Source organism: Uloborus diversus, chromosome 1 (genome assembly GCF_026930045.1).
Source record: "Uloborus diversus isolate 005 chromosome 1, Udiv.v.3.1, whole genome shotgun sequence".
NCBI lineage: Eukaryota > Metazoa > Arthropoda > Arachnida > Araneae > Uloboridae > Uloborus > Uloborus diversus.
Genome location: NC_072731.1, coordinates 143,989,586 through 144,014,016, shown reverse-complemented (window position 1 = coordinate 144,014,016; position 24,431 = coordinate 143,989,586). Strand labels below are relative to the sequence as shown.

Here is a 24,431-nt window from a genome sequence, read left to right as displayed (position 1 = left end):
CTTTTTGTCTTATAACAAAATGAAATCTTTGAATATTTTGGTAATAAACACTTATAAAACTTCGAAAACAAATTTTGAAAATTTGCTTGTAGTATCATACGCTTTGATATTTTGAGGTAACTTTTCCTGGACTAGAAAAATGAATAGGAAATATTGTGTTACTACATAGTAGTTAAATTAATACCAGATAGGCGGCGCTAAAAGCTGAGTAAATATTTCACCTTTTACTTTGCCCCACTTTTTTACTTTGCCCCTCTATTTTACTATGCCCTGCTTTTTTACTTGGTCCCGCTATTTCACTTGGCCCGACATTCCCGTATAACATTAATACAAAATAACAGGCCATAATAATTTTGTATAAATGATCTCCGTAAACAAATTGTTTTTTTTTATGAGACAACCGGTAGTCTGAATTACACTGCTCGAAATTGAAAATGCAACAACAAGAAGGAATGTTCTGAAATTTATGCAAATTTTAGAGTAGACGTACATCACTGAGTTATGTAAATGATGTGAAATGCGGAGCTCTCCGACGCACGTGAAAGTAAGATATAAGGGAAGGAACTTGCAAAATGGGCAATATTCGTGTCGTTATTTCTGACTGGGGAATTATCGAAGAAATTTTGTTTTTGTCTTGGAGGATACGTGTAATACGAGAGAATGTCAAACCGCCGTTAACGAAGGCACTTCCAGCAGTTAGGCGATTTTACGAGGGGTATGGTGATCGGACTGAGAAAGGGAGGTTGGTCTGTACGTCAGATCGCAGTTGATACCCACATGGATGCGATCACGGTGCATCGGCTGTGCCGAAGATGGTTGGAGCAACGAAATGTGGCAAGATTAAGGGGTGCAGGGGCAGCCGGAGTGACGTCAGAACGCGTGGATCGACGCATCCACCGACAAGCTGTAGCAGACACACAAGTCACTTGTTCCTCGATTCTGCAGCAGGTGCAAGATACCCTGAATGTTCCCGTGTCAACCAGAACCATTTCCCGTCGTTTGGTCGCACGTGATCTGCAATCACGGCGTCCGCTAAGAAGACTGCCATTGACCCCACAACATAGACAGCAACGTTTAGTATGGTGCCGGACTAGAGCGACGTAGATGACAGAATGGCGAAATGTCGTGTTCTCAGATGAATCCCGCTTTTGTTTATCCAGTGATAGTCGCCGCATACATGTGCGGCGTCGATTTGGGTACAGATCTAATCCGGCAGTAACTGTGGAATGTCACACGCACGACAACGTGGCATAATGGTTTGGGGCGCAATTGCGTACAATTCCATATCACCTCTAGTTCGTATTCAGGACACTATGACGGCCCAACGATACTTGGATGATGTGCTGTGGCCGGTGGCAATCTCTTACTTTCAAGGGTTACCTAATGCAATTTTTCAGCAGTGTAACTCCCGACCACACAGTGCTCGCATCTGCCAACATGCTCTCCAAGGTACACAGATGCTTCCCAGGCCACCATACTCATCACCTGACCTATCACCAATCGAACATGTGTGGGAAGTGATTGGACGCCGTTTGCAGATTCTGTCCCTGCCTCGTTCAGAAGACGAACTGTGGCAAATGGTTGAAAAAGAATGGAGAGTCATCCCTCTGGACACCATCCGTACCCCTATTGACTCTATGCCTAGACGTGTCTCTTCGTGTATCGCTGTCCGCGGTGGTCCTACATTCTACTGAGCCGACGCCGTTCTCGCTCTGTATTCTGCCTATCATTTTGAAATTAAGATCATTATTATTCCTTGCTGTCTCTGTCTTTTTTCCAAATTTCATCACTTTCTGATCACTCCTTCTTGGTGTTGCATTTTCAATGTTATGCAGTGTATTATTATTATTATTAGTTAATTCTCAGCTTTTCTTTAGTTTTAGCAACTTCACATTCATCTTTACATACTAATTATCTATATATCCAGCATTATATTATATATACAGTACATATTTTTATAAAAAGCTATAAATGACTAATTATGGGATTTGCATGGTTAACGGTTTTATTTTTCCATTTGGATTGTTGTTGAACAGTGGTGTTGCAGTTTTAGTTCATGGAAAAAACTAATTCTCACGGTGTTAGAACTTAGAGACTGCGCTTTTAGAACTGAAATTTTCATTAGATTTCATTACTGATGGTCTCATTCGCTTATGCATGGACATACTTATAACTAGTAACTAGTTCATGCCAACTTCATTCCATTACTTTCAGGAAACACACAAAAAAGTATTAAACAAATATTAAAACTCTTATTTTTCTTGCAATACAATAACATTTCAACTTACCAATTCGAGCGACATTAAAACTAAAAAATGGATAACTGACAAATTGCTTTTGAAAAGTTCATCTGAACAACCACAAAAACAACAACAAGTGTAAAAAGAAAATTAATTTGAATTTTTGGCATCTTGAATTCAAATTATGTTTTTCGCAATCACGAGCGTGTGTGTGTGTATGTATGCGCGTGTGTGTGTTTGTGTAGGCGCATGTGTGTGGGTGCGTGCGTGTGTGTGTGTGTGTGTGTGTATGTATGTAAGCATGTGTACGCAGTGCTGTGCGTGTACGTGCGCCTGTGTAGGCGTTCGTGTGTGTGTATGTATGCATGTGTGTGCATGTTGTGTATGCTGTGTGTGTACGCGCGCGTGTGTAGGCGTTCGTGTGTGTGTAGGAGTGTGTGTATATGTGTGTGTAGGTGTGAGTTTGTATGCGCGTGTGTGTAGGATACGGACGCAATCTGGAGACAGTTTTCGCTATAGGAGCAGCATCATGAGGAGCCGGTCGACGGTGGTGCTGGCAGAGGGTGCTGGTGGGAAAATAAAATGATAGCACGCCAAAACAGTCAAATGAGAACAATAAGCAATCGTGATTGCTCAAAAAAAAAAAAAAGAACTCTTCTACTGCTGAATTTTTATTAATCATCCGCCAATTTTAGTTCACGTTTTATCATCAATTCTAAGTAATCATACATACATATAACAGCCAAAACGGATCTTGTAGCGCTCTGACGTCACCAACACAAAATGTCGTCTGCTTTGAAATTTTAAAATAAGATTGTCGAAGAAGAAAACAGCGAAGATTATCTCTCTTAATAAAATATCGCCTGTTTCGTAATCATAGTAATTTGATGAAAAATGAATGATTTTTTATATTTATTCAAAAAGAATAATGAATTTAGTTATCTTAAAAAAGAAAAAAAAATACCGTCTGTACTTTCTCGCCAGTTTTATTAGTTTTTGTGAAATACGATAGAGTGGCAAAAATCTGTTTCACTGATGATGGTAGTTCTATAATTACTTTTAATCTACTGTGTTTCTAAATATTTTTCTGAAAATTTCGGAAATTAATTCTTTAATACATGATGTTGTCAATGTGCAAAGATCGCGCCTGATGCTGGTAAGAATTATAAATGTATCTTCATGATTGCGGATCGTGTATTTCAAATTCATTTCTATTTTTATCAAAAAGGAACAAATTAAATCAGTTGTATACCACACGTGAGATTTATTTATTTTACAATCGTGATGATACACTTTAACAATACTTTCTGGCAATGTTGACGGGCTGAGAACAGCTTTATACTGATTACGATTTGGAAAAGGAAATCCTGAGAAATTTAAAACATTTGATGAGTTGCTAATTTCATTGTTTTATCATTCGGGTGTTTCTAAAAGGGTCTTTTGCCCCTTTTTGGGGGGAAATCATTGTTAATTTCGATGTAAACTCAAGTGGTGTTATAATTTGACGGACACTTGGCGATATATCGCCAGTCTTTTAAGCAACTTGGTGACAAATTTGGCGATTTTTTTAAAAAATCTGTTTCATTTTGGCCACTGTTGATGATATTTAGAAAGTAAACTATTGAATCACATTAAAATTGCTTGTAATAGGGAAATAACATTAAATTGGAGTAAAAGGAAGTCATGTGATGCACACATCAGCTTGTTACATTTCAAATTGTTTAAAAAGAAATTAATTTGAAATTTGTATTGTTTTAAAATAAAGGACGCGTTTTCTCTTTTATTTAGGGGTTTTGTGATATTGTTTATAGAGCAAGAAGAAAAGAGATAGCAGAAATTGCATTTGACTATAAATAGTAAGTTAGCACTTCCGTTATCAATGCGGATAGTTTAGTAATTTACTCCTGAGTCTCCCATTAATCTATCTAACTAGCATAAACCGTTCAAGATAATTCTTTAATTAGGGAGACACGTAGTTTTCTCATGAAAAAAGACATTAATATTTTAATCTTGTATATTTGCCTTATTCGTGTACGTAGCTGTTAAACTTTACTCCTGTTTCAGTGGTCAACCCATACCAAAGGTCCATTACACAGATGAAGAAATTAAAACATGGTAAAATAAACATTTTTAATTTTTTAACGTTGAAATAGCAACTCTTTCCTTTAAAATTGTAAAAATCAACTGCTGCTAGAAAAGTTCAATACCAGATTACAGCATTTTAATTTTTACACTTTCAGTGAAATTATGTTGCTAGTTTTATCTGTTTTTTTTTTTATTTTTTTTTTTCATTACTTACAGTTTTTACCCAATATCTGCTAAAAACAAAATCTACGAAATTTTGCTTTTAAAAGTTATTGCAATAGGTAATTAAAGTAAATATTGAGAAATTTGAAATATTTTGGTTTAACAGTTTGAACGCAAGTTTAAGCTTCACAATGAGTTCAAATTATTTTAAGCGCTAGAGGAAGAAACTTAATCAGAAAAACCGAAGACTCTTCGTTTTTACTTACTTTCCCACAAATTAAAAGAGAAGAAAAAATATGCATCTCAAAAATATCGCTACAAAAAAAAAATAAAAATAAACAAATAAATAAATAAATAAAATGAATATCGAAAAATTTAAAATTGAGCTGAAGGGGTTTAAGATGGAGAAAATGTGTATCTGTCTGTCTGCCCAAGCTAATAACTTTTCAGTGAATCCGATTCGAACAAATTTTTTTCTTCTTTTTTTGCTCAGAAGATCTCGACGAGGACACCTTATTCCAATGTTTCACTTTTTGGTTTGAACAATCTTTCTTTCAATTTGAGCAGTTAAAGAAAATCAAAAAATCTGAGTGGATAGTCAGAATTTAACCCTGCATCGTGGACTTAACTAGAATTAAGGTAAAGTTTAACACATTCCATTTTTTTTCCTGCGTTATTATACATTTTATTCAACGAAAGCCCTTTTGCAATCATTCTCTAATTTTAGTTAAAAATATTTTATGGTTTGCAACAAAACAGAGAAAAAAATATTTTACTTCCATCTTGAAACGTTTGATTATTTTTTTCTTTTCAAATTTCTCTTTTACCATATGTTTTGTCTTTTAAGGGGAACCGTTTTCAAACAGCTCCGTAGCCTTTATGGGAAGTATGCCTGCACGTCATTCCGAAAAGTGTTCTCTCTTCTCGAGAAAGAATGCGGTTACAAGCCAGATAACATCCCGCAACTGCAAGATGTCTCGAATTTCATCAAAAGTACGCATCATATGCATAATTGAATTAAATGTTGTGTTCACATTGATTCAGTTATGGTCCAAAATGAGACGACCAAATATTTTGGACAGACTAAAAAATGAAAAAATAGAAAGCATTTTATCTGAGGGACTGGACTCTTTTCGTCTTAACCACATGCGCTTGAAAAACCACATGCGGGACCAGGGCGTGTACGGGGAGGGGGGGGGGACACACCTGTTGGTTCGGGCTCGAGCCAACAGGTGTGCCCTGTGAGTGCTATGAACTTTTTTTTTCGAATTTTGAAACACCTGGGGTCTCAAAAGTTGCTTTTTAGCATCAATAGATCACCTCAAAAATTTTTGGCTTCTAGGGGTCTTCAGGCTCCAAAATCGCCCCAAAAATGTCCCAAAATGCAAACAAATCGATTTTTAATTTTTTGTTTATTTTTTTTTTTACAAGATTGAAAATATGTGATTTTAAAAATGTTTGAGTGGGTGAATGTTAACTCTTGGTAACATTAATATCTCATAAAAGTTTTACTTCAATGGAGTAATTTCTTTAAATTTGCAAAAGCAGGATCTTACAAAGCAAAAATAGGTTAAATCCACAAAAGATAACTATTGAAACACAAAATCTAAACTTTTTTACAAATTAAATATTTAATATCTTATTTAGGTAATTTATTATAAAATTATAAAGAAAAAAATAGTATTTTGGAAATTGAAACATAATATTGCCTTATCTCACTTTCCAAGAAATTGGGTATTTCATTATTCATGAACATATGTTCGTAATGTACCTCAAAACAGTTTAACAAACACCCAACATGAACAGCAATAGCAGGCATGAAATTTTGGTTATTTAGTGTCGAACTTTGTCATTTTTGATCTAGACTCTAGTTTGCTTAAGATGAAACCACCACGTTTTTTTTCCACCACAAACAGCTTCTGAAGCCTCTGTTACCAATCTGACGCAGCGTTCCGTCACTTGGCTGTGACATGGATATTTATGAATATCTGAAATGCAAACTGTTTCCTCCAAATTAATTTCACCTTGAAGTAATTGCTTTAAGTCGTTATCCATCTAGAATGTATTACAGGACCAGGTTTTTATTGGCAAGATTGGTTTAACAATGTCCAGATGAAACGGCTTGGCAAGTTTCATACAAATATTGTTGATCTGAGCTAAGATCTATTCCAGTCAAAATTGAAGGAAAATGCTCTAAGGATATTGTTTGGAAGCTCACAAGTGGTATATCTTTGCAAGTTGTGATAGTTTTTCTGATATTTCCTGAGGTATTTGCTGGTCTATATGTTGTTCTCTCCAAATATTTCATTAAATTCTTCAATGCAAGTTCATTTGCAGGCAGCAGAAAAATGAATCACTGCAAGGGTTCATTCAGTTTTAACTCTAGTCGACGAATAACACCATTTGTTACACCAGTATTGATGTTAGTTCCGTCGTAATCAATAACAATTAAGCCGTCATGTGTTCGCTATTTAGATCGGAAGAAATTTATAATAGTATGCTGTATAATTCCAGTTTCTCCAAGCGGAACTGTTATGTGTCCTATGTATTTTGAGCCAGGTTCTTGTATCAGAGGAAAATGATCTCTTAAGAACGATCGTAAACAATGTAGTTCATTTTTTGCTCACTCAGAGAACATATTATCCATGCTGGCTGATAAAAGAAAACATATTCAAGTAATGGCCTACCGCAGGATTTTGTCAATAAGAGACCAGCTACGTGAACAGTCAGCTACACCAGTTAAACAGCTTAAAGTGCCCAAATTTAACTTCAACTGTCGAGATTACACTGAACTCATAAATTGGCAGATAGAAGCATATGAGTCTCAACTAACGAAAAAAGTACCCACGTCTGCCATATAGTCCTTCTTAAAGCAATTACTTCAAGTTGAAATCAATTTGGAGGACCCAGTTTGCATTTCAGACATTCATAATTATCCATGTCACAGCCAAGTGACGGAACGCTGCGTCAGATTGGTAACAGAGGCTTCAGAAGCTGTTTGTGGTGAAAAAAAAACGTGGTGGTTTCATCTTGAGCAAACTAGAGTCTAGATCAAAAATGACAAAGTTCGACACTAAATAATCAAAATTTCATGCCTGCTATTGCTGTTCATCTTGGGTGTTTGTTAAACTGTTTGAGGTACTTTACGAACATATGTTCATGAATAATGAACTACCCAATTTCTTGGAAAGTGAGATAATGCAATATTACAGGGTGCGGAGAAAGTTCCCACAATTTTAGTAAATATTTCAATAGGCTGTAACTAACACATAATTCAACAAATCAACAAATAAAAGCTATAAAAACTCTTTATTGAAACAATAATAATAACATTAAACAAAAACATTATAACAATTGTTCAAAATTGGCTCCTTGGATTTGAATACATTTAGGGAGCCGCAGTCTGAAATTGCCGACGATGCTCGCACATGCATCCACCATTATCTCATTCCAGGCATTTTGCAGTGATTGGACGACCACTCCGTGGACGGTCGGCAGTCCCTCCAGTCTCTTTGTAGCGTTTCACAGCGTCATATACTGTTTTACTCTTGAATCCAGTCGTCCGAATAATATCGGCTGTTTTCATTCCCTTCTTGTTTAATTCAACGACTGTAACACGTACAATTTCACGATTCATAACTCACTAACTCAATGAACTAACAAAGAACAAATGATTAAACCTCAAATACTTTTAATGATAATAAACAATATGTGCTAAGTAAATCGCGAACATATGATTTTAACGCCAAAAAAAAAAAAAAAAAAACGTTTTAAACAAAATTGTGGGAACTTTCTCCGCACCCTGTATGTTTTTATTTCAAAAATACTATTTTTTCTCCTTTATAATGTTACAATAAATTATCTAAATAAGAAATTAAATATTTAACTTGTAAAAAAGTTTAGATTTTGTGTTTAAATATTTATATTTTGTGTATTTAACCTATTTTTGCTTTGTAAGCTCTTGTAAATTGGAAAGAAAAACAGGTCGATTTTGGTTTATTTTGCTGCTTTTTGGAAATTTAAAGAAATTACTCTATTGAAGTAAAACTTTTATGGAATATTAATGTTACCAAGAGTTAACATTTGCCCCTTCAAACATTTTTAAAATCATGTATTTTCAATTTTGTACACAAATTTAAAAAAAAAGCGTTTTTTTTTGCACTTTTTGGAGCGATTTTGGAACTTAAATATATTATCCTAGGAGGCTAAAATTTTAGGCGTGATCTATTGATGCTAAAAGGCAACTTTTGAGATCCCAGGCGTTTCAAAATTTGCAAAAAAAAAAAAAAATTTTTCACTCCACCCTAATGAGGAGGGTCATTCGTAGGATTGATGTTAACCACACTAATGTCACTAAAAAATATTCTTACAAATGAAGTACTTTGCGCTACGTAAGAATAGACTTTTTTTAATGATACGCTTTTATTTGCTTCACCTGTATATGTTGTGATGAATTTGTATAATAAGGTTTTTCAATTCAATTTTTACTCTTTTCCTGTGGTCGAATTCTTTTAATATATCGTATGTGACCCTACACCTGGTGACAAATCAATATTCCGTAACAATATATAATAATTAATCACTAATGATTAGTTCAATCCAATTTTAAGCAAAATTTTCGCATAACTCTTCCAACATGATGGTGAAAAAATACTCTTACGTATTAACGTTACATATAAGAAGCCCTGATTTTTCTACATGAGACGAAAATTGTTCGAATTTTTCAAATTAATTCGAACGCAAGCAATAATGACTTATAAATTTCCGACAGCCTGTATATGACATCCAGAGACTGCAGTTTCAACCTTGTTTTGAATTCTTTGGTCTGGAGAAGTTAATGATTGAGCTTGAGATTACCAATAACTGTTTTTAATTCATGCAAACGCTTTTTTTTTTTTTGCAATTGAAGTCAGAAGTTTGGCTAATGATTTTATTTGTATATTCAGTAAATTACCGCCCATTAGCCAGGGTTTAAGCAGAAATACATGAAATACACCGCCAGTTCAGTCATTTCCAGCCGAGGACTGCAATTTCGTGCTTATTAGCACTCATCAGCCCGGCATAGGAAAGTGACTGAGCTGAAGATGGAAAACCTCTTAAGCGAGCCAATAGCTACCAGTTTGTTTGGCACTCTTGGCTCGCTTAAGAGGTTTTCCATCTCCAGCTCAGTCACTTTCCTATGCCGGGCTGATGAGTGCTAATAAGCACGAAACTGCAGTCCTCGGCTGGAAATGACTGAGCTGGTGGTGTATTTCATGGATTTTATTTGTATTTCTTCAAACTCCTACAAAAGACTTAGTGATATTTTGTTACGGTATATCATACTGATGATGAACATAATATTCACATTTAATAATTGTTTTATACATTTTAGTTCATTTTGTGAAAAAAGCATGTTTCTTGCTTTTTTAAACTAAAAGTTTTTGAAATAAATTAACATAAAATATTAAAACAAACAATCTCATGCAGAAACTATTTACTCTTTTCCATGAATCTTATGCCACTGTTTTGTAGATATTTGAATATAACCCCGCTTTCAAAAAATAAAAATTAAGTTATTCAGCAAACCATTTCTTTGTAGGGCGCACTGGCTTCACTTTGCGACCAGCCGCGGGCCTTTTAAGCGCTAGAGATTTCTTGTCCAGCTTGGCGTTTCGAGTGTTCCAGTGCACACAGTACGTGCGTCATAGTTCCTCTCCCATGCATTCGCCAGAACCGTAAGTATCGAACCGTAGAAATCAAAATGAAACGAGCTGATGTGTGCATCACATGACTTCCTTTTACACCAATTTAATGCTATTTCCCTATTATTGCAATTTTAATGGGATTCTCTCTCTAACTCTTTAAATATCACTAGCAATGGCCACATTGAAAGCAGATTTAAAAAAAAAAAAAAAAAAAAAATCGCCAAATTTTTCGCCAAGTTGGCGACAAAACTTGGCAACAAAAAGACTGGCGATATATCGCCAAGTGACCGCCAAATTATAACACCACTTGAGTTTGCATCGAAATTAACAATGATTTCCCCCCAAAAAGGTGCAAAAGACCCCTTTAGAAACACCCGAATGCAACCAAAATAGGAGGTGCACAACTAGACCCCACTACGAGTCTATGTACCAAATTTCAACTTTCTAGGACATACCATTTTTGAGTTATGCGAGATACATACGCACATACGCACATACGCACATACATACAGACGTCACGAGAAAAGTCGTTGTAATTACCTCGGTGATGGTCAAAATGGATATTTCGCGTGTCTATACATTCTTAGGCACTTTTCCGCATGTGGTCGAATCGAAAAAAAAACTCAACATTCATTTGGGGGTGAGCAAAATGGAAATTAAGGGCGATTTTTGAGTGAAAATTTTTTCGCGAATACAATACTTCCTTTTTTGTAAAAGGAAGTAAAAACACTTCTTTTAAGCTTATTGTAAAATACGCATAGAATTTAAATGAAATTAATAAATAAAAAATGTTCTTTTGTACATCATTCTGTACAAAGAAATTTCTGGCCATCAATGTAATGTGGTTTTTTCTAGATGCATGAGTGTTTGCATAACAGATGGTCATAAATTGATAATAAAAGTGTTTTCAATCTATAAATCATTTTAATATTTTTCCCGCTGATCCTAGGGAAAGTACTTTTTAAATGCACCACTTTCTTTTTATTCAATTTCAAATGAAAAAAAAGCAAGTTTTTACGGAACCCTTGTGGGATCTCCATAGAACCCTGGGGTACCGCTGAACACACTTTACAGATCACTAGCAAAGCGCATACATTTTCTGATTTGTGGTTTGCAGTTGAACCGTTTATTTCAAAAACCAGTCAAACTACAAAATTTCAAGTTAAAAAAAGAAACCATTTGCATCATCACATTAAACTACATTCAACTGTGATTACAACACTTTTTGCTGAAAGAAATATAGATATGTAGGGGAAAAGGGGGCAGATGTGAACGATTTTTTTCATTTCTTAATTTCTCAGAAAGTATTATCAATTTCTCACAGAAAAGGGGTCTCCATGATTGAATATTTTTCTCTTAGAGCCATGAAATTTTTTCAGATTTTTTAAAAAATTATATCTTTACTTAATGGAATTTTCGAAAAATGGCTTCAATTGTTCACATGTGCCCCTATAGGGGGGGGGGGCGCACATATGAACAATTCGTTATAAGGAAGCATATACGTATATACCGATTGCATTCAAGGGTTTGTAACCCATACTGTGTCAGCTTGTACAGTAATTGCAATGAAGAAAATATTTTTTACGAATTATATAACTCTGCTCACTGTCAAATTTTAAAATTTCACAGCATGTTCTAATCATTGGATCGACAAGAAAAAGACTTATAGGAAAAAACAATACAAGGAATGTTTTATTATATAAAGTTTATTCTTTTTATATAGCGAGTTTAAGCTTCATACAGAATATGATGATGAATTTTAAAATTATTGTAAACTTCAGTTTTTAGTTAAAGGCAAATATTTTGTCTTTATTTTCCTTGCAAATATTATGTACCACTAAATTTTTCCCCAACTATTTAGTAATCAAAGAATTAAAAAAATAAATAAAAAAAAATCAAATAAATAATTTATAATTATGTAATGGTACTTAACAATAAATTTGCAAACTGATTGCAACAAATAAATAATTATAAATCTTTACATCTTTTATCACTTATAATAAGCTTACACTAATATTTATTTTGCGGAGAGATTATGGGAACTGTTCACGTGTGCACCTACATGTTGTGTTCACAAATGCCCCGTCATCTGCCTTAGAATTAATTTTCAAAAATAAATAATTTTCAATTTAAGTGTAAAATTTAAACATTGTCATAAATTTACGTGAATGTTCAAAAATGGATCGCAATAATTAAATTTAGCTTATTATTTTGTTTAAAATATGTTTTTACACGAAGACAGTAATAAAAGTACATCAGCATCTGCTAAAACAAAGAAACTCATTACAGGAAAAAAGAATGGCTTCTTGTTCTAAAAGTTTGGTTAAAAAGTAGGGCAGGTACTGCCACTACTTGAGATTTTTTAAAGGTATTTTCCTTGGCGTTATCCTAGTGAAACATACCATGTTCACATGTGCCCCGTGGTCACCATATTCCCCTTTTTCCCCTATACATTTCAGTTTAGAATATTGTAATCCTTATCGATATTTTAGAGTTGGTTGCTTGACTGATTTTTGAAACAAACGGATGTAAACCAGAAATTGGAAAATGCTAGAGTTTTCTAGTTCTTTGCTAGAGTTTCTCAACCCGGGAGAACGCGTGGGGGTAATTTTATGACCCCCAAGACTTTTGCAGATAGTAATTGCCCAAAAAACTATCCACCAGTTCATTTTTTTCTTATCAGTAGCTGAGTTTGGAACCCCCATCTACCTTTTCGTAGCAGTTTGAACGGATTTCCAGCATTTGTACTCCACTAAAACACGTTTAGTCAGTTACTGCACGCGTCCTGCAGTTTCTTTCACAGACCAACTATTTCGAATGGTTAATACGGTTATTTCGCTTATATCCCTTCAATATTGAAGTGATTTCCTGTAAATAATAATGCCAGTACCATATGGGAAAGAAATAGGTCCTTTTCAAACACTTTTTGCTGAAGTTGAATCAAATAATTGTTTCATGAATGATGAATATGGAGCTAAAGATTTTTTTTAGAAGAGGAATTCTTAGTTCATGAAAATTTCAGCAAATATGATAGAGTTGAAAAAGGATGGAAATTCTTTAAATAAAGGGAATAACTATTTTTTTTAATTGCAAAATATAATGCAAAGTGAGACGAGATTGCTTTGAATGTAGCGATTTTTTCTTTTTTTTTTAGTTTTAATAAAAAAAAAAGAAAAAAAAAAAAGAAACAGTTTTAGCATCAATTCTGCAAGTTTCTGCATCAAAAATACCAATAAGAACCTTATAGTTGTTATAAAGTTTGTAAAACTCACATAAAACGTTATTATTTGCTGTGTGTCTGAACTTAAAGAACAAATGTAGAAATGCGTTCATTATAAGTGCGATATAAAGCTCATTTATAAATTGCACTTACGTCTAAAATTCAATTTTAGTGTCGAATTTTATAAGACGTTATGGTTTTAACAGTAAACCAGTCGAAAAATGATGTTTTTATTAGCGTATGGCTGGGTTTTGATCAGTCAATGACCCCCGCGTCCTAACGTTCGCCCAGGAAGCGCGCGTTCTCTCGGGTTTCTCAAAGTGTGTTCTGTGGTACCCCACGGTTCCATGGAGATCCCTTAAGGGTTCTGCAAAAATGTGCGTTTTTTAAAATTCTAAATAGGTCACTTAAAATTGAATAAAAAGCGAGGGGAGATTTTAAGCAGTGTTTTCCGTGGGAGCAAAATATCAAAATGATTTGTGGATTGAAAACCTCTTTTCTTGTCAATGTTCGACCGTCGATTATCAGAACACTCATGTGTTCAGAAAAATAAATGCCGCAGTACAATTGATAAACCTGAAATGAGTATTCAACTTTCATCTATAAAATCAAATATTAAGTCTATTTAACATAACAAAACAAGTACGAATACTTTCCTTAAATTTTAAGCTAAAAAAAAAATGTTTCGAATCAGTTGTATAAAGATGAAATTTTGCATTTGTTTTTGAAATTACTTTTCGAAGGCTAGAATTCTTGTTGAAATTATTTCGTTTTTACTGCAAGTTAGTCTTTTTTTTTTTTTTTTGAATTTTGCATTCTAACTGCTAATGAAGACGAGCTGATGTGTGCATCACATGACTTCCTTTTACGCCAATATAATGATAATAGCGCTTTGGAATAAGCAAGGAAACACCCCTATTTTCACTCCTAGTTTCTTGCGAACTGAAGCAAAAAAAACATTTCACAGATTTATTTCTCCATTATTGGCAATTTTAAAATTTTAATGTGATTCAGTGGTTAACTCTTTAAATATCACCAACATTGGCCAAGTTAAAACCAGACTTAAAAATTAAAAAAAAAAAAAAAAAAAAACGCCAAAATTTTCGCCTAGTTTGCGACAAAACTTGGCGATATATCGCCAAGTGTTTGACAAATTATAACACCACTTGAGTTAGCATTAAACTTGACGATTATTTCCCCAAAAAAAGGTGTAAATGATCCCCTTAGGAACATCTGAATGCAACCAAAATGAAAGGTGCACAACTAGACCCCACTAGGAGTCTACGTACCAAATTTCACTTTTCTAGAACAACCAGTTTTTGAGTTATGCACATACTCAACACATAGAGATACATACACACATACATACGTACATACGGACGTCAGGAGAAAACTCGTTGTAATTAACTCGAGGTTCGTCAAAATAGATATTTCGGGTGTCTGTACGTTCCTAGGCATGTATCCACGTGTGGTCGGGTCGAAAAAAATCTCAACATTCATTCGGGGGTGAGCAAAATGGAAATTAAGGCCGATTTTTGAGTGAAATTTTTTTCGCGAATACAATACTTCCTTTTTTGTAAAAGGAAGTAAAAAAATAAGGATTCCATGAAAAAGAGTGGAGATTAGAAATAGTTCCACTTATCTAAGAAATTAAGAAACGTTGCTCTATGCTTTTGGAATACCAAAATGGTTTTTGCTTATTTTTAAGCTTATTTTTGCTAGTTTTATTATTTTGCTTATTGATCTCAACGAATCTTTAGTTTGTCTTATCATAAATTGCTTTCTACATGCACAAATAAAAAGTTATTCTTTCAGCTGTATAGTAAGATAATGCCACACGACCTTTTTAATGTTTTTGTAATGATCCTTAGTGTTTGAAATGTCAGAGACAGCACAGTTTACAGGATTTTTAATTGGTTCCCATTTTTCTCCCCAACAGAGATTGCATTCACGAGCTCCTGGGACATATCCCCATGTTTGCGGATCCTGATTTTGCGAGGTTTTCTCAAGAGATCGGACTCGCGTCTTTGGGGGCATCAGACGAAGAAATTGAGAAATTAGCGACGGTTCGTATGATTCTAATACTTTTCTTCATCGCAATTCAAGCACCCCCAACTAAACACGCTAATTTGTGGAAGAAAAATGCATGTTTTTGCATTAAAGTACAAAATAGTTTTTAAAAACCTTGATCGATGAACAAAATAAGTTTTGAAGGATAGGAGAGTCTTTGAAATATGCAGTTGATTTACCGGTTTCTTTTCACAACTTTTACTCTTGTATTACTAGTGATAACTGTAATAACAATGACATTGATTTTTTTTCATTATTATTATCACTATTATTATAAAATTGTGCTGCATTCCTCTTCTTTTTTTTCAGACAGTATGATTGAATTCGTACTTTTCAATACTTATTAATTATATCAACAGCAAAAGCTATCCCCCCCCCCATCCTTTTCGTATTAAGTTCAATAGGAAGGAAATTAATCTTAAATCATTCGATTTGTGTTGTGATGTTGATGGGCACAAAAATAGGTAAATAAATTAATAAATAAAATTTTTATTTTAAAAATCCCAATTTTAACTGAAATTTTCATAGATTTTCTTTTAGGAGCTATAATTCCACTACGGCTTTTAATTTTCCGACCAATCCGAAGACTTTAAGTAAGGTGAACTAATTTGAACTTTTTATTAGTCAAATAGAACAGATGTAAATAATATTTACAAAAAATAATAAAAGTTCGGGTTAGAAATTTCCTTTTGTTAGTTGGCAAAAATTCTAGATCTATTTCTACTCTTTTTAATGCTTTTTTTTGCGTTTTAGGAAAAGAAGGAGTTTTGATCACATATACCAATTTTGATTACAGAGATAAAAAAAAAAGATAATCTTTAGAAATTTTGTAAAAACAATGAACCTTCAATACTCATCCACGAGCAAATTTCTTGAATCAAGGAAGTTGTCTTTGAATTCATAAAATTTTCCCTTAAAATGTAAAAGTTTCGTGAAACAAGGCTATCCCTAAGAGTGTTCATAATAAAAACAGTTCAAGCTTATGCATAATAAAATAAACAACCTGTTTTTCTTACCACAAATATCTAATTTTAAAAATAAACTTAACTTCAAAGGCTATTTCGAAGGATTGAAACTTATGAGCGGTCTGGCGAATCTTTAAACGGTTTTCATTTTCTGAGAGACCTTAGGAGCTTTATTAAGAACGTTTCCAAACAGCGCCGGATCTTTGACGATTTTTATCATAAAAAAAATCGTTTCCAGCTCTGTTTTGGTTACGTCACCTAAGATTTCTTACTCATTTTTTTCCATCGTTACATAAACTTTAAAAAACTTTAATTTAAAAAGAAAATATAAAAAATAACTTATACAATAAAAGTACTCTTAAATACACAACTTCAGTCAAAAATAAAAATGTCTGCACTCTTTCTTTCTGGTATAAAACAAAGCAATTTGAAATTCCTTTTATATTCCTTTGTATAATAAATATAAAACTTACACTAAAACTTTAGAACAAAAAAAAAAAGAAGAAAAGAAAATTGTAACAGCCATTTTTTTTTTAACTTTAGTATTTGCGATTTGAATTAACTACATTTTGATTCAGTCAATTAATCTTTAACTTTCGTCGATGTTAAGTCAGCGGGAGATTGGTATATAGATTTTCGTTGTCCTATTTTAAGAATACATTCAGAATCTCTAAACTTTTCTCATTTTTTGGAACTAAAAATGATTTTTATATTGTTGGTTTTCTTTGATAAAAATATTTGAAATTCCCCCGCAGGAGTTACATTAAACAATTTTTAACTCTTGCTTTTGAACATTTTGAACATATTCTTCGTCAAAAGCTTTTTAAACAATTTTTTAACGCATATATGCCTTTAAATTCAGGACCTATACTTACCTTAAACTCCTCACAGGCATTAATGTTAAATTTTTTAAATTGTTCATTTTCAAAATTAGTAATTTCATAATTGAATGAAAATTTGCTCAAACCAAGAAATGAAATGAGGGAAGATGTTTTTGCCGAGATCTTTCGAATAAAAAAAAGTTTGTTTAAATCGGACTATTCCCTCAAAGGTTTTTTTTTTTATTTATTTTTATTTTTTTAATGGGAGGAGGGGACAGACAGATAGACCGACAGATCGAACAGAATTTATTTTTCTCAACTTAAAACCCAACTTTCCGATTTTCATTTTTTCAGGATTTCTATTGTTATTTCATTTATTTTTGACCTTCTGGTGACATTTTAAAGATGCATTAAGCATTCTTTCATGCTTTATAATTTCTTTTGCTTTTAATGGAAAAAAGGGTTAATCAAAAAGGACTATCTCCTTAAAACAAAAATTTAGAACTAATTTCACCCCTAGCAGCTTATTTTTCATCTTCCGAATAATGTAAGATTTCAACAGATTATAGATTACTGAATTCCGAATCTGAATTAAAATTGAAAGACCAAAATTCTTATCTGTTTTCTTTACCACCGGAGAATAAAATTTTGTTTAAAATGCGTTACATTTCATACATTACTAACTGAGCTTACAAAGTATAGAACTGGAATGAAAATGATTAAACCGTATATTTTCATCTACATAAAGTTTCAGACTTGCATTAAGAAAAATAAAACAATCTAAAAAAATTCCCTTTCTTGATTTTATCAATAGAAAGTTTTAATCACTAGTATATCATTATCTTCTCATGACAATGCATTATTCTTTGAAATTCAGTTTATTGTTTGATATTCAGTTCATTGTAAGAAATTCAGTAATAGTCTCTTCCTACTTTCATTAAATTCGGGTTGCAAAATACTTTTAACAGATTTCGAATACGGGTTTCTTTTTCGTGCCACAACAAATGTGTTTTGAGACATTGTTTTACAGAGAATTCTTTTTGCAACACTGCATTTGTTTCTACTTTCAGGTTTATTGGTTTACTGTTGAATTCGGTCTTTGCAAAGAAAATGGGGAAATTAAAGCGTATGGCGCTGGTTTGCTGTCATCGTATGGAGAATTGCTGGTAAAGACGTTGTAATTGCATTATTAGTTAACTTTAAGTTTAGCTTCTTTGAGCGTATGTTTATGACAAAAGGTATGATAGAACAGCAAAATAACTTGCATATGACATCAGTGATTTGCTCCAAACAAAAACATTCTGCAAAAAGATAAGCGTAACGTATGTAGGCCAAATAGAAGGATGTTTCACAAAAAAATGATTTCATTTAAATTTAATTTTTGAATTTCTTGAAGTTTTAAATACTTTTAGGCTTTCTATCCATTTGAACTTTATATATAGTGTAATCAACGTACGCTTTTTAACTGTAGAAAAATATTTTACGCGAAAATTTAAATTTTATAATTGGTTTTACAAAAATTCCTTTTACCTGAATGTGAAACAGCTGTTCTGGTTACGAAATTTCCGTAATTCCCATTTCTTATTGCATTTGCTTTGTTGTAAACATATGTTTAATTAGGAGCAGGAGGTTAAAAATATCTTTTAATTTTCAGTCAAACAGACATGATTCTTTTTTTTTTTTTTTTTCAGATTTAGACTGACAATTTCAAACGAAACAATTTCCTGAAGAAAACCTAAAACTACCCTATGCATTCTAATTCTTGGTTGAAGTTATAAAAATTCAATCAGTTTTTAGTTTTCACAATTTAATTAAAATTGCTTCTAATAAAAACACGATATGTTGTGCCGCGGTAGATTTTTTCGTGTCACCTATGTTTTCATGGTGCGATTTATTAGTTTGTTTCTGTATCCATTCATTTTATCTCACATTAACTACGCATTGACTATGTTATACGTTGACTATGTATTGTTTGCACTTATGAAACAACTCATTCAATCAAAAAGATTTTGAACGATAACCAAATGGCCAAATTCCAAAATGACCATCCATCACCAATCTGCATCATGACCCTCAACCCCTTTTCCCACGTGGGCACCCCCGAAAATAAAATTAAAGTGCTAATTTCCCTTACTCCCTATCAACTTACAGGACGTTGCAATAACGCCCCTGTACAGTGGAACGTTTTTTGTGTTATACAACGGGATTAACTGTTTTCAAATTAACGAAACTCCAGTTCTTTTGCGCATAAGATTTCAATGCATTTAAAGTCTATCAAATAAATAATTAAAAAAAAGAAAAAAACACGTGATCATAGAATTTATAAAGAATTACTTACTTGCATTTTTCGAAAATGCGTGGTTTCTTCTTAAAAATGCTTTCAAAGCTACTTAGTATAAAATCTTAGGACAATCTTCATTTATGCAATACAACTATTTTCAGCCTAGCTTTTACAAGACGACAACAACAACAAAGCATTTGAAATAGTTTGAGACATATAAAACGATAACAACCTTAACTCAACAGAAATTTATCTCGTGTTGCGGAAATGTTATGGGAAGGATATGAAGCTTAATTGAGGCAGCCTAGAGAGCTGTAAAGCCATCTGGTGGCAGTAAAAAGGGCGAAAAAATCATGTTTGAAATGTTTAACATAAAGAATTAGCAAAGGGCAAAATCTGTAAAAAAAAAAAAAAAAACAGCAAGTTATGGTTTGTGTATCGTCATAGAAATTTATTTGAGATTTCCACTGAAAGAAAGTAAGTCCAATCTTTTTATAGGCCACTTTTTAGACTAAAGTAGATAATGGTAATAAAAACAATAACAATCAAGATAATAAAGTATTAATAGTAATAATAGGTCTTTCCTGGCTCTACGTTAGAAACTTCGGCTTCTTAAGCCAGAGGTCGTGGGTTTGATTCCCACCGGTGCACAGGGTGTTATTTCTTCTCTGTGTGCTGTAAATTTTTCTTATGCTGTCCTATCTGTAAAGAAGTCCAACCTGTCGAGGCAGTAGCAACAAATTTTCGTAGTGTTTATTAACTACTGACACGAAAACAACGACTGCAGTAATAATAATAATAACTCGAAGAGTATTTTAATCTCTGTTATTTGCTAAAATATCAGTTAATTGAATTAAAATAGAAAAGAAAATTTGATAAATGAATTAAAATTAAAGCATTGAAAAATGATTTCTTAAGAAATGAAATGCACGTGTGTGTTACCTAGCATGTTTGCACTCATCTAGTTATTAAGATAGTAAGCCGATTTGGAAAATTGTTCTTTTTTTTTCCCTCTGTCTTTTTCTGACGCTTTATTTCAACGCCAAAACACCAAATTCCCAATGCTGGTTTATATATACGTTTCAGCATTTGAGAAAGTTCATTTTTCATACATCCTGTTCTATATAAGAATGATTTTCGCACGTCATTATTTCAGCGTATGATATGTTTATTTTGCAAGTACATTAAACTCCCGATTATCGGCAGTCGGATAAAAGATAGTCTTTTCACTTTTTACTTCCTTTTACAAAAAAAAGGAAGTATTGTATTCGCGAAAAAAATTTCACTCAAAATTCGGCCTTAATTTCCATTTTGCTCACCCACGAATGAATGTTGAGTTTTTTTTTCAAACCGACCACACGCGGATACGTGCCTGAGAACGTATAAACACCCGAAATATCCATTTTGACATTCCCCGAATTAATTACAACGACTTTTCTCGTGACGTCCGTATGTACGTATGTATGTGTGCGTATGTGCAGATGTGCGTATGTATGCCACATAACTCAAGAACGGTATGTCCTAGAAAGTTGAATTTGGTACGTAGACTTCTAGTGGGGTCTAGTTGTGCACCTCCCATTTTGGTTGCATTCGAGTGTTTCTGAAGGGGTCTTTTGCCCCTTTCTGGGGGGAAATCATTGTTAATTTCGATGTATACTCAAGTGGTATAATTTGCGGACACTTGGCTATATATCGCCAGTCCTTTGGTCACCAAGTTTTATCGCCAACTTGGCGAAAAAATTGGCGGATTTTTTTTTTTTTTTTAATGTGGTTTCAATTTGTCCACTGATGGTGATATTTAGAGAGTAAATTATTGAATCACGTTAAAATTGTCAATAATGGGAAAATGACATTAAAATTGGATTAAAGGAAGTTATGTGATGCACACATCAGCTCGTTTTTTTTTTTGAAACTTAATGATTGTGTTATTGTTCGCTTTTAGATTTTACACTTATTTATTTGATTTATAGTCAGTGTTAGTAAATGCAATGTAGCACGGTTTTTAGTTATAAATTGAATGCATGTGAGAGTGTCATTAATATTTTTTAGCTATTGTAAGACACTAAGTGTCGTTTTTGCCTATTATTCGCATTATCCGCGATTTTCGCTTATCCACAGTTACCGTGCCACCCTATTCCGCGTATAATCAGGAGTTTACTGTATCCTGCTTCTTATATAGACAGACGAAGTGCATCTAAACACAGTGTTAGAAGTGATTACGTATCTCTTACACAACAGATTATTACTTTGCCCAGCACATATATAAACGAGCTGATGTGTGCCTCACATGACTTCCTTTTACTCTAATTTAATGTTATTTTCCCATTATTGCCAATTTTAATGTGATTCAATTGTTTACTCTCTAAATATCACCAACAGTGGCCAAATTAAAACCAGATTTAAATAAAAAAAATCGCCAAATTTGTCGCGAAGTTGGCGACAAAACTTGGCGACCAAAAGACTGACGATATATCGCCAAGTGTCCGCCGACTTGTAACACCACTTGAGTTTACTTCAAAATTGACAATGATTTCCCCCCCAAAAGGGGCAAAAGACCCCCTTAGAAACACCCGAATGCAATCAAAAAGTGAAGTGCACAACTAGACCCCACTAAGAGTATGTACCAAATTGTAACTTTCTAGGACATACCGTTCTTAAGTTATGAGACATACATACGCACATACATACATACGTACATACAGACGTCACGAGAAACCTCGTCGTAACTAACTCGGGAATCGGCAAAATGGATATTTCGCGTATCTATACGTTCTTAGGCACTTATCCACGTGTGGTCGAGTCGAAAAAAAAACTCAACATTCATTCGGGGGGTGAGCAAAATGGAAATTAAGGTCGATTTTTGAGTGAAATTTTTTTCGTGAATTTAATACTTCCTTTTTTGTAAAGGGTGTAAAAAAGATCAGATAAAAATCCGTTTCACTTTATGTTGTTCAAGAACTTTGATTATCATGCAGCGGAATGTGGGGCGAAGTGAAATGATGAAATATTCACTCTGTTTTCAGAGATATCAATCTGGAACATTTTAACCCTGCAGTAACACAGGTAATCTATTACCGTCAGAAAAAAAGTTATCTCTGAAAATCAAAACATATGATAATACAAGCAATTTTCAAAAATTGATGCTTAGGTTGTAAGATTTTTTTGTAGTTCAAAAAATATTTTTGCTATCAAGAAATTATAAAGTTTGTTATTAACATTTTAAATATTAGTTGAGACCTACTAATATTCAAAGCAGTATTTATTTATTTAGTTTAATGTCAAGTGCATGCGGGGCAAAGTGAAATAGTTCATTTCGTTTGTTTATTAAATCATATATTAATTCATATTTTTAATTTAGTTTTTAGTTAATTCATTTACATCTCTTCATTTAATTATTCACTTATTTGTTCGTTCAGTTACGTATTTTCTTGATCCGCGGTACTCGGCTAGAAATGACTGGGCTGGGGTTTATTTTATGTATTCACTAGTTTATTTGATCATTTATTTTTTCGCATACATTGATTAATTCAGTTATTTATTTATCCGTTTATTGTTTCATTATCTATTCATTTATTCATTCTTTCTTTTATTAATCTATTCATTTGATCAAATATGGTTTATAAAACAAACAAAAAATGTTTCATTTGAAAAATATTCATTTTTCAATTTTCCCTCACGGAAAACAAATTGAAAAGGGAAGGTAATTTGAAGGTATAAATTTATTGTCAAAAAATAAAAACAATGTTTCAATGCAAGTTTATCATAAAAGCAGCCGCCTTCGGCATGTGACCTCACCGCTTACGGTGGTTCGTCCCCCTTCTCTCGCCCCTATGAAACTTATCTATTTAACTGATGTTTAGAAATAAGATAAAAGTAAAGACTGCATATATAAATTTGATAACGGGCATACGTATTGAATACTCAATACTTATAATATATATATATATATATATATATATATATATATATATATATATATATATATATATATATATAATATGTGTGTGTGTAAACTCAAAAAACGTTAATCAATTGGTAAATTTTGTTTTTTATTGTTGTTTTAGCATGCTCTTTCGGACAAACCAAGTCTAATTCCATTTAATCCGGAAACGACGGCCCTACAACCATACCAGGATCAAGAGTACCAAGATACATATTTTGTATCAGAAAGCTTTCAAGATGCTCAAGATAAAGTCAGGTACTGAACAACACAGTGTTTACTCTCGAAAAAGGCAAAAGCTATATAATAAGAAAACATATTTAGTAATCCAAAGTGATGCTCATATGAAAAAGTCAGGCGTATATCTTTTCATTCTTAGTCATGTCAAACTGTTCTATCTGAGCCTTTATGAAGTCCTGAAACTATTTAATATGAGTTTGGTTGAAAGTTTTGGACAGTTAATCTTGGATTGTGTTTCGCTGATATTACGCGTATATGTGACCGCTAAAAAGTATAATTCAGTTATTTTACAGAATAACTGGGCAAGTCGGTCAAAGTATATAATACAGCAAAGTTGTCTTACATTACTAAGTTATTCTATGAAATAACCAAAGATAGAGCGGTAAAGTGACAAAAAAAGTCAAAGATGTTTTATAAATTATTATAAATTTATTATAAATAACTAAAATCTCCTTAACATTACAAGCATTATACAAAAAAATACATTTTATGCCTATTGCAGATGATTAATTGATAAATAATAAGGAAAAGCAGATGATATAATTTATTATTTATCCCTTAAAATTCTTCTAAGCCTCTCCCCCCCCCCCAGGATGAGAACCCCTTCTATAAAAGAACAAGACATCTCAAACTAATGTTATGCTTCGTTTTGTTTGTTGTACATTTTTGTTGTATTTTTTACAACTAAAGTATTATTTTTCTAAATTAGAACCTAATGTG

General features: G+C 33.0%; 2 protein-coding genes across 2 annotated transcripts in view; one reads left to right on the top strand and one right to left on the bottom strand.

Moving 5' to 3' along the window:
- The window catches only part of LOC129232647 (probable cytochrome P450 301a1, mitochondrial), a 145,324-nt gene extending 125,423 nt beyond the window's left edge, over window positions 1-19,901 (bottom strand). Inside the window, exon 1 of the mRNA XM_054866782.1 lies at window positions 19,589-19,901. The gene's annotated coding sequence lies outside the window, so the exon portion shown is untranslated. The remainder of the gene's footprint in view (window positions 1-19,588) is intronic.
- LOC129232636 (phenylalanine-4-hydroxylase-like) overlaps window positions 1-24,431 on the top strand; it is a 62,772-nt gene that overhangs the window by 35,961 nt on the left and 2,380 nt on the right. Inside the window, exons 7-13 of the mRNA XM_054866771.1 lie at window positions 4,029-4,096; window positions 4,305-4,355; window positions 5,335-5,480; window positions 10,069-10,204; window positions 15,334-15,460; window positions 18,321-18,416; window positions 23,596-23,729. Coding sequence (XP_054722746.1) covers window positions 4,029-4,096; window positions 4,305-4,355; window positions 5,335-5,480; window positions 10,069-10,204; window positions 15,334-15,460; window positions 18,321-18,416; window positions 23,596-23,729 — 758 coding nt within the window. The remainder of the gene's footprint in view (window positions 1-4,028; window positions 4,097-4,304; window positions 4,356-5,334; window positions 5,481-10,068; window positions 10,205-15,333; window positions 15,461-18,320; window positions 18,417-23,595; window positions 23,730-24,431) is intronic.